The 13,042-nt window shown below is 38.8% G+C and overlaps 1 protein-coding gene across 2 annotated transcripts in view; it reads left to right on the top strand.

The window, feature by feature from the left end:
* The window catches only part of LOC124157681 (protein FAM151B), a 63,492-nt gene that overhangs the window by 8,136 nt on the left and 42,314 nt on the right, over positions 1–13,042 (top strand). Inside the window, exon 1 of one of the 2 annotated variants that reach the window (XM_046532619.1) lies at positions 6,733–7,044. The exons of the other annotated variant lie outside the window; for it this stretch is intronic. Coding sequence (XP_046388575.1) covers positions 6,972–7,044 — 73 coding nt within the window. The 5' untranslated portion in view covers positions 6,733–6,971. Of the gene's footprint in view, positions 1–6,732; positions 7,045–13,042 lie in introns of those variants that run through there. 2 annotated transcript variants of the gene reach the window in all.

The raw sequence follows: 13,042 nt of genomic DNA, 5'->3' as shown, positions 1-13,042 counted from the left end.
GTTAAAAAGTCTTCACTACCTCCCGTTTTTATTTATCCATTTTTTCATAAATGTATCATTAATATAAATATTGTCTACATTTACATTTTTTGCGAATTTTTACTGAACTAGCAATTACTCAAAAGCATCAATTATTAACACCTAAATATGTAGGTATCAATAGCACCTGTAACAAATTTGTAGACAAAAGAAATTATACTCTCTTGCTCTTCTTTTCAGGGTCAGAAACCCGACTGTTGCCACCTTTAATATCAATTATAAAAAACGGGAAGGGTTTACGAATCAGCAGCCCACTGAAGTAGATTCACCCACTGAAATTGCGTACATACTCGATACAACTCTTGTACTTACGACTCCTACTCACGACTTATTGCTACTTACGACTCCTTTCTCTCGTACACTTTGCCAAATCTGAAAAAGTCATCTGATAATTGGAATATTGGTAGGGGGAGCTGATTCCCCGACCAGAAATACGAAAAAGTTTGTTTAGCGCTCAACGTACCAACCGTCCACAACCAGCTTTTACGAGAGCTATTACGGACGGAGACAATCACCGGTCCTGTCGCGTTTATCAGCCCTACAACGCGACGGGCCAACTCACTATCACGCGCCCACCCGTAGCAGGAAATTACTCGTACAATGGCTATACCGCCGCTTTGGTTCGAGGACTGGGGGAAGATTCGGAAGAATGGGAGACGCGGTGACCTCACCATGTCGAAAACGATTCGAAATTTCACAAGTAGAATCTGAGCAACAAATGCACGTAAGGGTTCAAAATGCACATATCCGAAAAACAGTTAATGCTTAAGAGGGGTATTCACTACCGCTAGAAGGGTAAATTATTTGCTACGCATGCTTGTTTTGCAGGAGCACTATTTTGAAATTTTAGGTAATTTAAGGTTGCCCTTTCCCAATTATTTTAATCACAAATATGAAAATGTCAATTCATATGCATTTTAATAATTTAGATACAGTCAATTTTTGAAAATGGTGCTTCATTCATGCCTTGAAATTTTCAATATGATAGCTTTAACTACTAAAGAGTGTGACAAAGAATGGACAATATTTCGATAATCGAGCGGGAGGTATGTGCCCTCCAATGTGTGTTATGTACCCACGGGAAATGATAAGCATAAAATATCCGACTCATGGGTGCACCCAGCGAGGGGAAGAGGGGGGGGGCTTCGTCTTCCCCCCCCCCCAGGAGCAAAAACTGCAAAAGTCTTTAGGCAAAATCAGTACTGAATTGAAACGAAAGTATTCGACAAATTTTCTTTAAACCCATGAAAACTGATTTGTATTAGTACAAGATATGTTACTAAAATAAAACTATTTTTTCAAGAAATAATCTCATCAACTAATAAAGCGCTGTTATAATTTTCTTAAAATGTTGGTTTCATTCACCTTTTCCATGCTACAATGTCACAGCTTCACTTGCACCCCCCCCCCCCCCCAGAATATGGCTTACCCCCCTCTAGACCATTTTTCTTTTTATATGAACGGAAATCGCAAATTTACTGCAGTATTTACCAAGGAGTAGTTCCAAGCAGGAATAGGGTAGTTTCCTTAATCAAAGAAAACGAAAGGCATTGATTGCGATTCGTTACTCACCATTAGTGTATTCATAATATACAAATTATTTGGTTTTAGAAATACCGGTTTAGACGAATGGAAATGGTCAATTTTATCCTCATTTGAAAAAGGCCAGATTGGCGCCCATGCGATGCCACTTCACGTGACGTCACAGGGGCCTATTTTCTATACGAGTAGATAGGAGTTTTACATCGTCTGAGAATACCAATGCTTGCATGAGGCACAGAGCTCCGGGAAACATCTTTTAATAATCACGTATTAAAACTGCCTATGGTAGGAAACTTTCGGTTCGGAAAAACAGTTTGATAGGGTATTAATAATCCTTATTTAAGCCAAGCGCTACCAGCTAGCAGGGTACTCAGCTATCTGCTAGCAGCCTGCGTCGTATCAGCGCTCAAAGCCTCGCCCCAAGGTCACCTCACTTGCGGCAGCGGGAACCAGAACGACGTCACACGGAGATTTCCCAGCATTCATACTCACCCTTCGCGTTTTCGCGCGCTTGAAAAATTTCACTTTTCATTTAATCGCGAAAAATAGATATCGTCATTCAAAAATCTAAAAGCGTGAAATACGTACTCCAGGAGTAATAATCTTTCGATTTAGGCAATAAAAAAATAATAGTAAACCACCCTATAGTAATTAAGGCTCTGAGTGGCCCGATTGCAAACCCGCAACTTTCCGTGAATATTTCAAATGATCGTAATAAATCTATCCCAGAAAGGGTAAGTTAAGAGAGCTGTCGTCAGCTGACTGCCTCCAGCGCCCGTATGTCCATCGGATGAATGAAAGTCCCCCCCCCCTTCAATTATCTCAGTAGGGCAATGATCAGCGATGCGAGATGGGGCCTGAATGTCTGGACGGACTTCCGCGTCATGTCACAGAGAACTTCATCCGACAGCGGAACCGTATCGGCAAACGCACGCCAACGAGCAGCGTAGGCGGATAAGGTTAATTGGGAATAATACCGTGAACTGTGTCCTCATAGGAGTTTGGGGCACTCTCAGATGTGTGATGTGTTTGGGGAAATGATATCAATGGCGAATGAGAGGATGTAGGATATGTGACTCCAATGATGATTACGTTATATTAATAACAGACACTTTGTTACTTTCACAATATATATTTTTTTTTAATTTCGACCGATTTCGGCTGTAACACCATTATCACGTACAGAAAATACTAATTAAACTAAAATTAAAATGAAAGCACTAAAAATTAAATTATAAAAAGCAGATATTTTCTGTACTTGATAATAGTGTAACAGCCTAAACCGGTCGATATTTAAAAAAATATACTGTGGAAGTAATAAAGGGTCTGTTATTGATAACATGGAGCCCTTCCACCACGTACAAGCTTCAAGTTTTGATTTAATTATTACGTTCTTTTCAAATCATAAATGCGGATTTTCAAATTATATTCCATTATTTTCTCCACTTTCTTTGTTAGATTTTTTAATCTTTTATATTACATACAGTGCACGTGTGCCGTAAGTGTCTCTAATTTTCTGAGATGAGATAGTTAAAAAAATTGAATAAAAATTTTTCGTCTCGTAGTTTGCTACCCCATTTTTTGAGTTATCCGTGGCGGAATATTGAAGTTATTTTATCTTTAACCCTCTCTACCGGTAGTACTCTACCTTTTCTCGCAAATAATTACTCATTAAGAACTAATGTTATAAGCTTGAAACTCTCACGAGGTAATGAGTGGTATTTACCAAAATATCTGCTTTTACCTCGAATACAACATTTTTTCATCTGAAAAAAACAGGAGAATTTTCAAATACGAGATACAGCACAATTTTGAAAGTCCTTTATATGTATCATGAAAATTTCAAGGCAAGTATTAAAATATTAATTTGTCGTGAAGTAATGCCAGTCGAGGTAGAGAAATGCGTGTGATTAAATAAATGGCTCCTAAAATTTATTGTACAGATGGAATTTGATGTAATCATTGAAAGCATCTTATTTTCTTTAACTAAAAGCATCATATGCTCTAATTTGCTAATTATTTTTCATTGGATGCATCACTCTTTCTCAACTCTCTAGTATTTGAGAGGATTATAGAAGGATTGACAATCCCAGAGGCATGTAAAATAGTTATTTGTACCAACTGAAGGAAATGATCTTTCGATTAATGTGATTTATAATGAAGACGACACACCTTTAAAGTTTTACCAATTGTTTTTTAATTTTTTTTGTTCAGTAATGCGCTATTTTTTTAACTTAATATTTCATTTTATCGGTTGCTTCTATGCGTCGCACGTCTATCACTCGCATTCACCCGTGGTTTTATTCAAGAAGAGCTCACAGACACGCATTCCCCATAAATTCGTTAATTTTTACCATTTGTATTTCACATTGTTAATTCAATGCGCTAATTTTGTAAACAATATTTATCGTGGTTAATATTTCAATTTATCGATTAGTTTTACGCTTCGTGCCTCTATCCCTCGCAATCAGCCGTGGTTTCATTCAAGAAGAGCTCACAGACACGCACCGCCTCACGCGAAATGTTTGAAGGGTGGCGCTGGGTGGAGGATGTACGCAAGGCGGTTGGGGGTGTCGCGGTGCAGCCGTGGCGTAACTAGCTGTTGGAGGCGACGTCCCCCGAGGGCCATGACAAGACGGGAGGGAGAGGAGTATCGTCTGAGGTGGTTGGCGGTGGCTCATGAGCCACGGCTCTCTCTCTCTCTCTTTGCCTCTCAACCGCGTCGAGCAGCACGATCGGCAGCCGGGGGAATTTACATCCAAGCCCTCAAGAGAGAGAGAGAGAGACTCTCTTCGTCGAAAATGTCTCCTCCTCTTCACTATGTACAGAATCACGTCCCGGGTTTCATTGCCTTTCGTGAACCCCGTCAAATAAGAATGGGAATCGTGGAGCGAGTGGCTGGGAATGTCCCGGGGTGAAAAAATGTAAGGGAAGGAAGAGAGAGGAAGAGATGTTGGCCACTTTTCGAGTGTTCGCGAGATTTTCGTACCACGCGCGGGAAGGTTTGGAGGAAGAAATGAGCAGCGAAAAAAATGGAAAATAACATGATTCGTCGAAAAAAATTTACGAGCGAGCATTGCAATATGGGAAGGTTTTAATTCTTCTTGAGATGCGGTCAATAAAATTTTATTCTATTTCAATTCATCATATTGTTAGCCTTAGGGATAAATATTAATTATTTGAGAAATTAGGAATTAAATATTAATTATTTAAAATATGAATATAAATTATTCAACATCTACATAAAATTCAGAATGTTCTGAAAATACTAAAATTTGACTCCTTCTTCCCAATTTATTAAATTAAACTCCAGCTCTGAGGAGGGCAATATATCTGTCGAAATGTTGGTGAGAATGAAAAATAAATTATTATTGACAAAGCCTCAAGAATAATAAAAACGTTACTATAAAAATTTGTGGCCAAAAAATGCATTTATCAATTGAACACAGTAATTGTGCTGAATAATGCTTCAACAGGAAGAAAACTACAATTTTTATATAATTAAATAGCCAATAGTTATACTGAAACCCAATTCCTAGATATGTATTAGAGAGGGTGTGAGCCTACGTCATCCAAAAAACTCTACGCTATTTGTGGTATTGCTTAAGGTGCAACTATAATAGCACGTCAATACGTTTGGCAAACTGTTACCATCGTTCTGTATGCGTAATTTTTCTACGAAAATGAGCAACATCGCGTGAGCCAAATAACGACATGGCCAGTGGCGGAGAGCATTAAACTGTGTTAATGGTATTGAATCATTAAAAACACCCTTGGCAGTTATAACAGTGTACTTTAAACGGTATATCTGAAATGATCGATGCATGCTTAAACATCTCAGTTCGGATTATTAAAATATTTTGGACGAAGATTAGAATAATAACCATAATAATGCATTTCAAGCATAGCAATGAGATATATATAGCAATAAGATATGAGCTAACTACTGAGGCAGTAAAAAATCCGAAGATTCGATCGTGATGGAGTGGAAATTTTCTATATTAAAAAGAATACATGAAATTTTCCACGATTATAAAATTTATACGACCTAGGTTTCAATATTACTGCATCATCTTCAAGGTGAAGAGAATTAAACTGTGTAAATGGTATTGAATCATTAAAAACACTCTAGGCAGTTATAACAGTGTACTTTAAACGATTTACCAGAAATGATCGATGCATGCATCGATGCTTACATAGCAGTGAACCTTGAAGATGATGTGGTAACATATAAACATAGGTCGTAATAAATTTTATACCCGTGGAAAATTGCAAGTATTTATTTAAATACTCAGGCATTATTTGAATCCGGGATCGCGGGCAAGAATTTAGTGCTTTACTCACGCAGAGAAATCGTAATTTTTTGAACGACACATTGCTATTATTTGCTCGACGCAAGAAGTAAGCGATGTACCCATAAATATTGGATATAACTATGGAGAAAAAACGTTGAATTCATCCCATCATACCGAAATGTGATGCGCAGCCTTATTCCTACAAACAGCATGTCACCATTCCCTGCCCAGCGTAAATGAAACGGTGGGTGCAAGTATAACGGAAGACCGCCGCAGTCAGTCGCCGCCCCGTATATTACCCGTGGGCGACAAAATGTAGTGTGCTTCCTCACTAAAGTGTGCGTCCGCGTATGTGACCTCTCCGTCCTCCCATTCAGACTCGTCCACTCTTCTCAATGCCCTTCCTAAACTCTCCTCACCCCCTTTCCTTTTCATCTCCACCAAAACCTCTCAACCATCCCACCCTCTCGTATACACATACACACATACATATATACCCACCCTCCCTTCAACACTCGTGTCTCCTTCAAGAGAGCATGTCCCCAAAACCTCAAACCACTCCACCCCCGTGAATTCACAGCGACCCCTCTAATCCCCCTCCCCCAACAAATGACGACGATCTTTCTCCCTATCTTTTTCTCTCTCTCTTTTCCCATCCCACCCGACGATCTTCGTGCCCGCTCTCCCCTCCCACTGAATTCCCAATCCTCCTCCTCCCACCATCAACCCTCTTCAACAACAATCCTCCCCTATATATGTGATATAAGTCCAATCCTCCCTCTCTCTCTCTCTTCATCCCGGCTCTTCGTCACCTTCCCCTCCGCCAGGAGCGCTGCCTCCGCGCGCACGGTGGGAGCAGTGAATTTTGAACGGTGTCGACAGCCGCGCACACCCCTCCGGCCCGCCAGTTTTGACGCGCCGGGAAGCACGGAGAGTTTTATAGCGTCCGCCCTCCTCATAATCCCCTCCGCCCTTGTTGTATACCCAGTCGGTTTCGCCCACCGTTTTCCCCGTGTCTTACGTGAGTGAGCGTGTTCCGTTGACCCAGAGTGGGCCGAGGATTTTTTGACGTGTGTTTTTGCTTTGAAGGACGATATGGAGGTCCGAGGGATGTCGGAGGTTCTCCGGTGGTGCTTTCTTCTTCTCCTCTTGATGCCGTACTCGCGGGGTGAGTCACCAAGATAGTCTTCCGCAGCCTCCTCCTACCCTTGAATCTCGGAAGCAGCGGGGGCGATCAGTCGTGGACCGTTATGTTCGTTGATTCACGGCTAGCGGTCCTATAATCACCATCTATTTGAAAGCCGAGATAGTCTTGGCAATCACGCCGAACTTTCTCCTGCTGGTAACTAGGTCTTTGGATGACTTCGGGAGTAACCGTTGCATATTAGGAATTTAGGAGAGATACCTAAGTAACGGGCTACATTGGGGTAGGAAGTAGCCATGATTTCAGATGTAAATGCCACTTGTATTTAGAAATATGAGAATATCTTTTTACTTTTTGATATTATTCTTCATTCAGTATAACATTACTATGGAACCAATTTGAGTTTTGACAAGCATCATCATCATCAAAATTTAACGTAATTGAAATACATACTTACTTAATCGAAATGCTGGTGGTGCTATAACTCAGCCTTGAGGGATTCCTTCAGTATTTTTTTATCCATTAGCATAAAATTTAATGCCATAAGTAATGCCTTCTCCGTTCAATTCTATTTAGTTTCTTATGGTTAGATGATATCAACACATTGTGGTATTCCGTAGAAAAATAACAATACTTCTTTTCGTTTACTCGGAATGGCTCATTGATAGGGTAAAGAAAGTTCACTACAACTATGAACTAGAATAATTTCATCTCGTAACTGCAGCGATGAATGACTTAGGGTGCCATAAAGATTAGAGATAAGACGTGCAAAGGATTATAAAGGTTTTTTTAGTTTTTTTCGGCCCCATGGTGGATATAGACCAAGTTCGATACATTCCGGTGGTATCTCTTCCTTCTACATTCAACTAAGTCGGAAAGCGCTTATGTGTCAGATGATCTCCTTACGGCATGCCTCATAGCAGGAAGAAGTCCGTCAAAAGACGTTAGCTCACGAGAAAATAATGCGAACACATAGTTATTCTCCGATTCGTGCCTATCTTTCAATGAGTAAACGCTAAAGAAAATATTCCAGATAGAAAAAGCTATGACAACGGTTATCTATCTGAACCAAGTTTCAATGAATATTAAAGTAACTTTTTTACTTTAAAAATATTTAAGTTTTTTCGATAAAAAAGAATACAAGATGTCCATAACTACCGAAAACTTACAAAATAATTGTTACTGGGGTTTACATTGTTGCTTGGAGATTACAACAGGCGGTCTCAGGGGAAGAACGTGCCACCATCCAAACGAAATCATCATCTTCACCGAATTATGTACCAACAATCAGTTCCAATACAATTTTTCAAAACGTTCTAGCTAGATGTTAATATTATTTCGCCAAAAATCCGTCGTCCAGTACATAAGTTACCATTCGCACGTTCGCAAAAGATCTCCGTAAAATGCTTCTTTTATCACTGAAATCCAAGAGGAAACATTTTTTTCCTTTTCTTCCCAATCTGTGACAACGTAATAATGGGTTATTATGGCTTCTGAAATTAGGGCAGGAAATCTAGGTCCAGAAGGTTTAATGACCCACCATTCTATTCGATCGGATTAAAAGGAAAAGAATAATTTCTAATTTAAAGCTTTATAAAATTTCTATTCCCAGACCCGACCACTTAGCATAACTGAAATGAAACATTTACAGAGCTTACACAAGGGAGAAATACGTAATGTGACAAATTAGTCACGAGAATGAATAGACATAGTCCTATGCTCATTTCGTAATTTTTTTCCTGGAAAGACACTGAAAATGAACGCCAAGATTCATATTGTATTATGTTCAATCGAAAAAACATTCCATCCGAGGATTCAGGAGGAAACCGCTAAAACCAAAAAACCTAAAACTTGGAACTAAATATGGAAATATTTTGTACGGAACAGTGATTCAAGGTTACACTGAGAAAGTAATATTCTCCAAGAAGCAAATAGTTTCCTGTAAGACTTCGTAAAATTGCTTAGAATCGGAATAAAAAAACCTGATGATTTCAGGTAAGTTATAGCTAAAATTCACATAATTTTTATACCAGTAAAATAAAACTCAAGTCCGTGACAATCCTGGTCCACGTGCGACATATTCATTCATCGGAAATTTCGTTCCTTTGTTTTTCGATATTTTTTCTGTGGAATGTATTCATTCAGCTTATTCACAGGTGTGATAATATCAACGAATAGATCATTTGGAGAGTAGATGGTGAAAAAATTTCTGCTCTGTAGAGAAAAAATCAAAGTCAATTCAATTTTCATGAGAGTAATTTAAGCTTACGGATAATTACAAAGAGCCTTAATACATTCCATAACGGATACTTCTAGTTTAAAGTTTTAGTAAATACACCATAAAGTTTAAAACTCTGTCAAGAGTATTAATTTAATTCGAAAGCCTTATTTTCAGGCTCAAAATTAGACCTAAGGGGACTGTATAGAGGTGGCCCATTCCATTCCACAGAAGGCTGATTTCTTTTACCACTTCGGTCGCATTTTAGTCAATTTTCAAAAATGTCCTCGGCGCGGTGATGAGTGAAATGCCATCCACTCTTTTCCAATATTTTGCAGTAAAATGCTCGTTATTGCGAGGGAGGGCATTGAAAAGTTGTGAATTTGTTAGATCACATCGCCATGTATATAAATTTCGGTTAGCACCCCTAATATATTTCGGTAATTCCCCATGAAATCGAATCACTTTGTCCGTCAGAGACACGAGTGACGACTTTTGTAAACCCATTGAAATGCGCGGTGGGTGGCAACCATGGAGTTTGGAAATACCTGGAGGAGGCACCACTGGTTTCGAGCGTGGAGCAAAGTGGGGCCGAAATGGCGGTGCTTGGGTAGGAAAAGCCACGCCCACTTTGACCAAAACATTGACAATCCCATAAGGATCAATGCTTACTATTTGGTGACATTTTTGGTCATAACTCGGTAATACATCAAAATAACCTATGGAACGCACGATTTAAACCTTTTTTCTTACTTCATTGGTATGCTTCGCGAAGTTATGACTCAAACATCTTTTCCCAGGGAAAAATAAATACCAATCACTACGGTTACGTTCTACAACCAGCTCAGCTTAAAATAAAATTGTAAGAGAGTAAACTAGTCATTTACCTGCACATATACTGGTATTGAATTTCATTATAGCCAACGGAAATTTACAATTACAGTGATAAAGTATATTATCAAGGATATTCCCACCAGTAAAGTGGCTAGCAGACACAGAGTTTATACATTAATAGAAGTATCGCGAATGATGGGAAAAATTCTGTGATAATCACCGACGAAATACTAATGATTACGGTAGCATTTTTCACTTAATTTCGTTCATTTTCAGAACAAAAGCTAGCCACCTCAAAATGTCAGTCGGAAACCGAGTCCAAAAATTGTAAAACTAAGATGGCGGAACTTTGACCACGCTAAAAACTTGGAAACAGCGCCTCCAGATATTTACAACCTCGTTGGTGGGAACACATTAACCCTTTCTAACCCAGAGCTGCTTCTGGGAGATATCAAATTTCAAGATTTTTCATTTTGAAAACTTAAAAATTTTGCACTCAATCATAATTATCATGGGAGCTAAATATTTCGTTAATACAATTTACACCACAAATTAATGCGTACTTTAGATATTTCCTAAATATAGCAGAAAAGTTATAAATTTTTGACGTTGCTTAGAAGCAACATTGGGTTCTAATGGATGAAGAGGCCGTATTGAGGATCTTCTTTTCTAATATTCGTCACAAGAACGTAGCGGGAAGGAGGGAAGCTCTATCTTCCTATAGGCAATGGCGTAGCCAGGAATCTCATTTGGGGTGCGGGAGGGGGTCGAAAATCAGGGGGGAAAACTTTTGAAAAACAGGATACTAAGTAGAGGGTTTTAAACTAATTTTAATGCTTTTCGTAATCGAAAAAACTTCATTTGTTAAAAAATATAATTATAAATTCATGATTTTTCAATATTTTGTTATCTTTTATGGTGAAAAATAATTGTGTTTTTATATTTCGGGGGGGGGGGGGGTCCGGAGTCCCCCTGGCTACGCCACTGCCTATAGACCTTCCAGGTTTTCCTTGCCATCGCCACAGTATTCCAAGAACAACTTTAAAGCTTTTCCCTGGAGTCTTGAACTCGAATTCTCATTTTTTTCGCGATGAGCCGTGTCCACCGCCTTACTCGTAATAACTCTCACGTCTGACGTAACTGGGTTGACTGCTTGCCGCCAGACCCTCTCCTCGGGTCGGAGCGGATGGAAAGTTGAATGAAGGAGCCTCGTAATCCGGCACGCCTCTACTCAGAGGTCGGCCGCCATCCGACTCCGCAACCCATCTCTCTCTCTCTCATAAGGCATCGCTTTCTCACTGGCAACCAGACGTCGGCTCACTCCGTATCGAAGCCATTTCCCAAACCGCTATCGCTTACGTAATTCAATTACCTCCCCCACCGTGACATTCTGTTGGGTGCGGGTAGGGTCGTAATGTATACGCCCGGGGAAAAATTCCTCAATCCTAAAGTAAAAGAGTCGTTAAGTGTTATATTCCGTCTTGAGTCTTAGGAAAATGTATCATTGATGACATTCGAGCTTTGAACAGGTTTTTCTTTTAAATTGGTTAGATTTTTTTCAAAATTCGTTAAAAAAACTGCTACCTTCGAATATCGCAGAGAGTAGAAAACGATTTCGTTTATATATCTCAATTTATAATCTTTAGAGCTCACTTACTGAAAAACAATTCTACTCAGTTCGTTCGCAGGTGTGCTGTAATGAACCCATTGCAGGGAAGGTGCAGGGTAAAGGTCAAAATACTTTGAGAAAAAAACTTAATTTGCACCATTTATCATCACTAATCTCGAATTTAGTATAAAACATTTTAAAATTCGCAATAATAATTTATACCCTCGGTAAAAATCTTCCTATTGAACACTGACCAATATCGATTTTATCATACTACATGTATCGGCGTATAATGTTACACATATATGCATGATGTATGCCGATTTCGCTTTCACGTTATGTATGTAACATTTATTTTACCGCGTGTTCGATCAGAATCAATGGTCTAGGAATATCATCACATTCCTCATTTAAGAATTTGTTGTCCTCTAAAACAATGTGATAGATACACACCATTTTGTTCAAGTAATTCCCTCATCATTGTTGCAATCATCAATGGAATTTTCGAATTCAAATAATTATTTGTGCACCCAGCATCCTAATTTTTAACGCCAACAATAATTTTTTTTCATTAATTCATGTACCAGATGTTACATCATCATCAAGTAACATTATCACTCGAAACACACTTAAAATTTGAAATTCTAAGTTTTATTCGCCGCTAAAATAGACACATTTAATTTGGATGGCACTGTTACCAAAAATGTTGAAACTTCATTGCGAAAGTCCATCGATAAAACCGATTTTCATCATGTATGTTGAACTTTAAAGAGGTAGGAAATTCTATCAACTACGTACAGCAATTTCAATCTCAGCTTGAGAGTTGTTGCGCCACCGTGTGACCTCGAACTTCACGTAACCAATCGCCATCTCTCCTCCGCGAAAATCGAACTTTCCCGATTAGGAAATTGCCTTGACACTGAACGGAAATATACAATATCTGCATAGATTATTCCTACTATGGAAGGAATTCTAGGAAGTTAATTAATTACGTTATTGCTGAAATATATTTGCACGATTACGATGGTAACGATAACTCTAAAAAATCGACATAAATCAACCTTTTGCGTTTCTTATGAAGTAATATAATATTATTTTACGAGGTATATTCAACGTAAATTTTTCATTCATTCGTATTCGCCTGAAAAATATACCGACTATAAAACTTTAGTCACGATGGAAGATCCATTTCGTTAGACAACGCAGTCCCATTTGAAGACAACAACCGTTGGCTTTACGAAAAATTAACAGAAAATCCATTCACAATCACCCGTGATAACTAACTACAAGCGGCAGAAAGAGTTAACATAATTCTGTAGGCTGCATTTCGTTAAATTGGTGTAAGAAGAGTTTTTCCATTA

The sequence above is a fragment of the Ischnura elegans genome, chromosome 4 (genome assembly GCF_921293095.1).
Source record: "Ischnura elegans chromosome 4, ioIscEleg1.1, whole genome shotgun sequence".
NCBI classification, from domain to species: Eukaryota; Metazoa; Arthropoda; class Insecta; order Odonata; family Coenagrionidae; genus Ischnura; species Ischnura elegans.
Note: the sequence above shows the minus strand (reverse complement) of the source record. Positions and strands in the feature narration are given on the sequence as shown.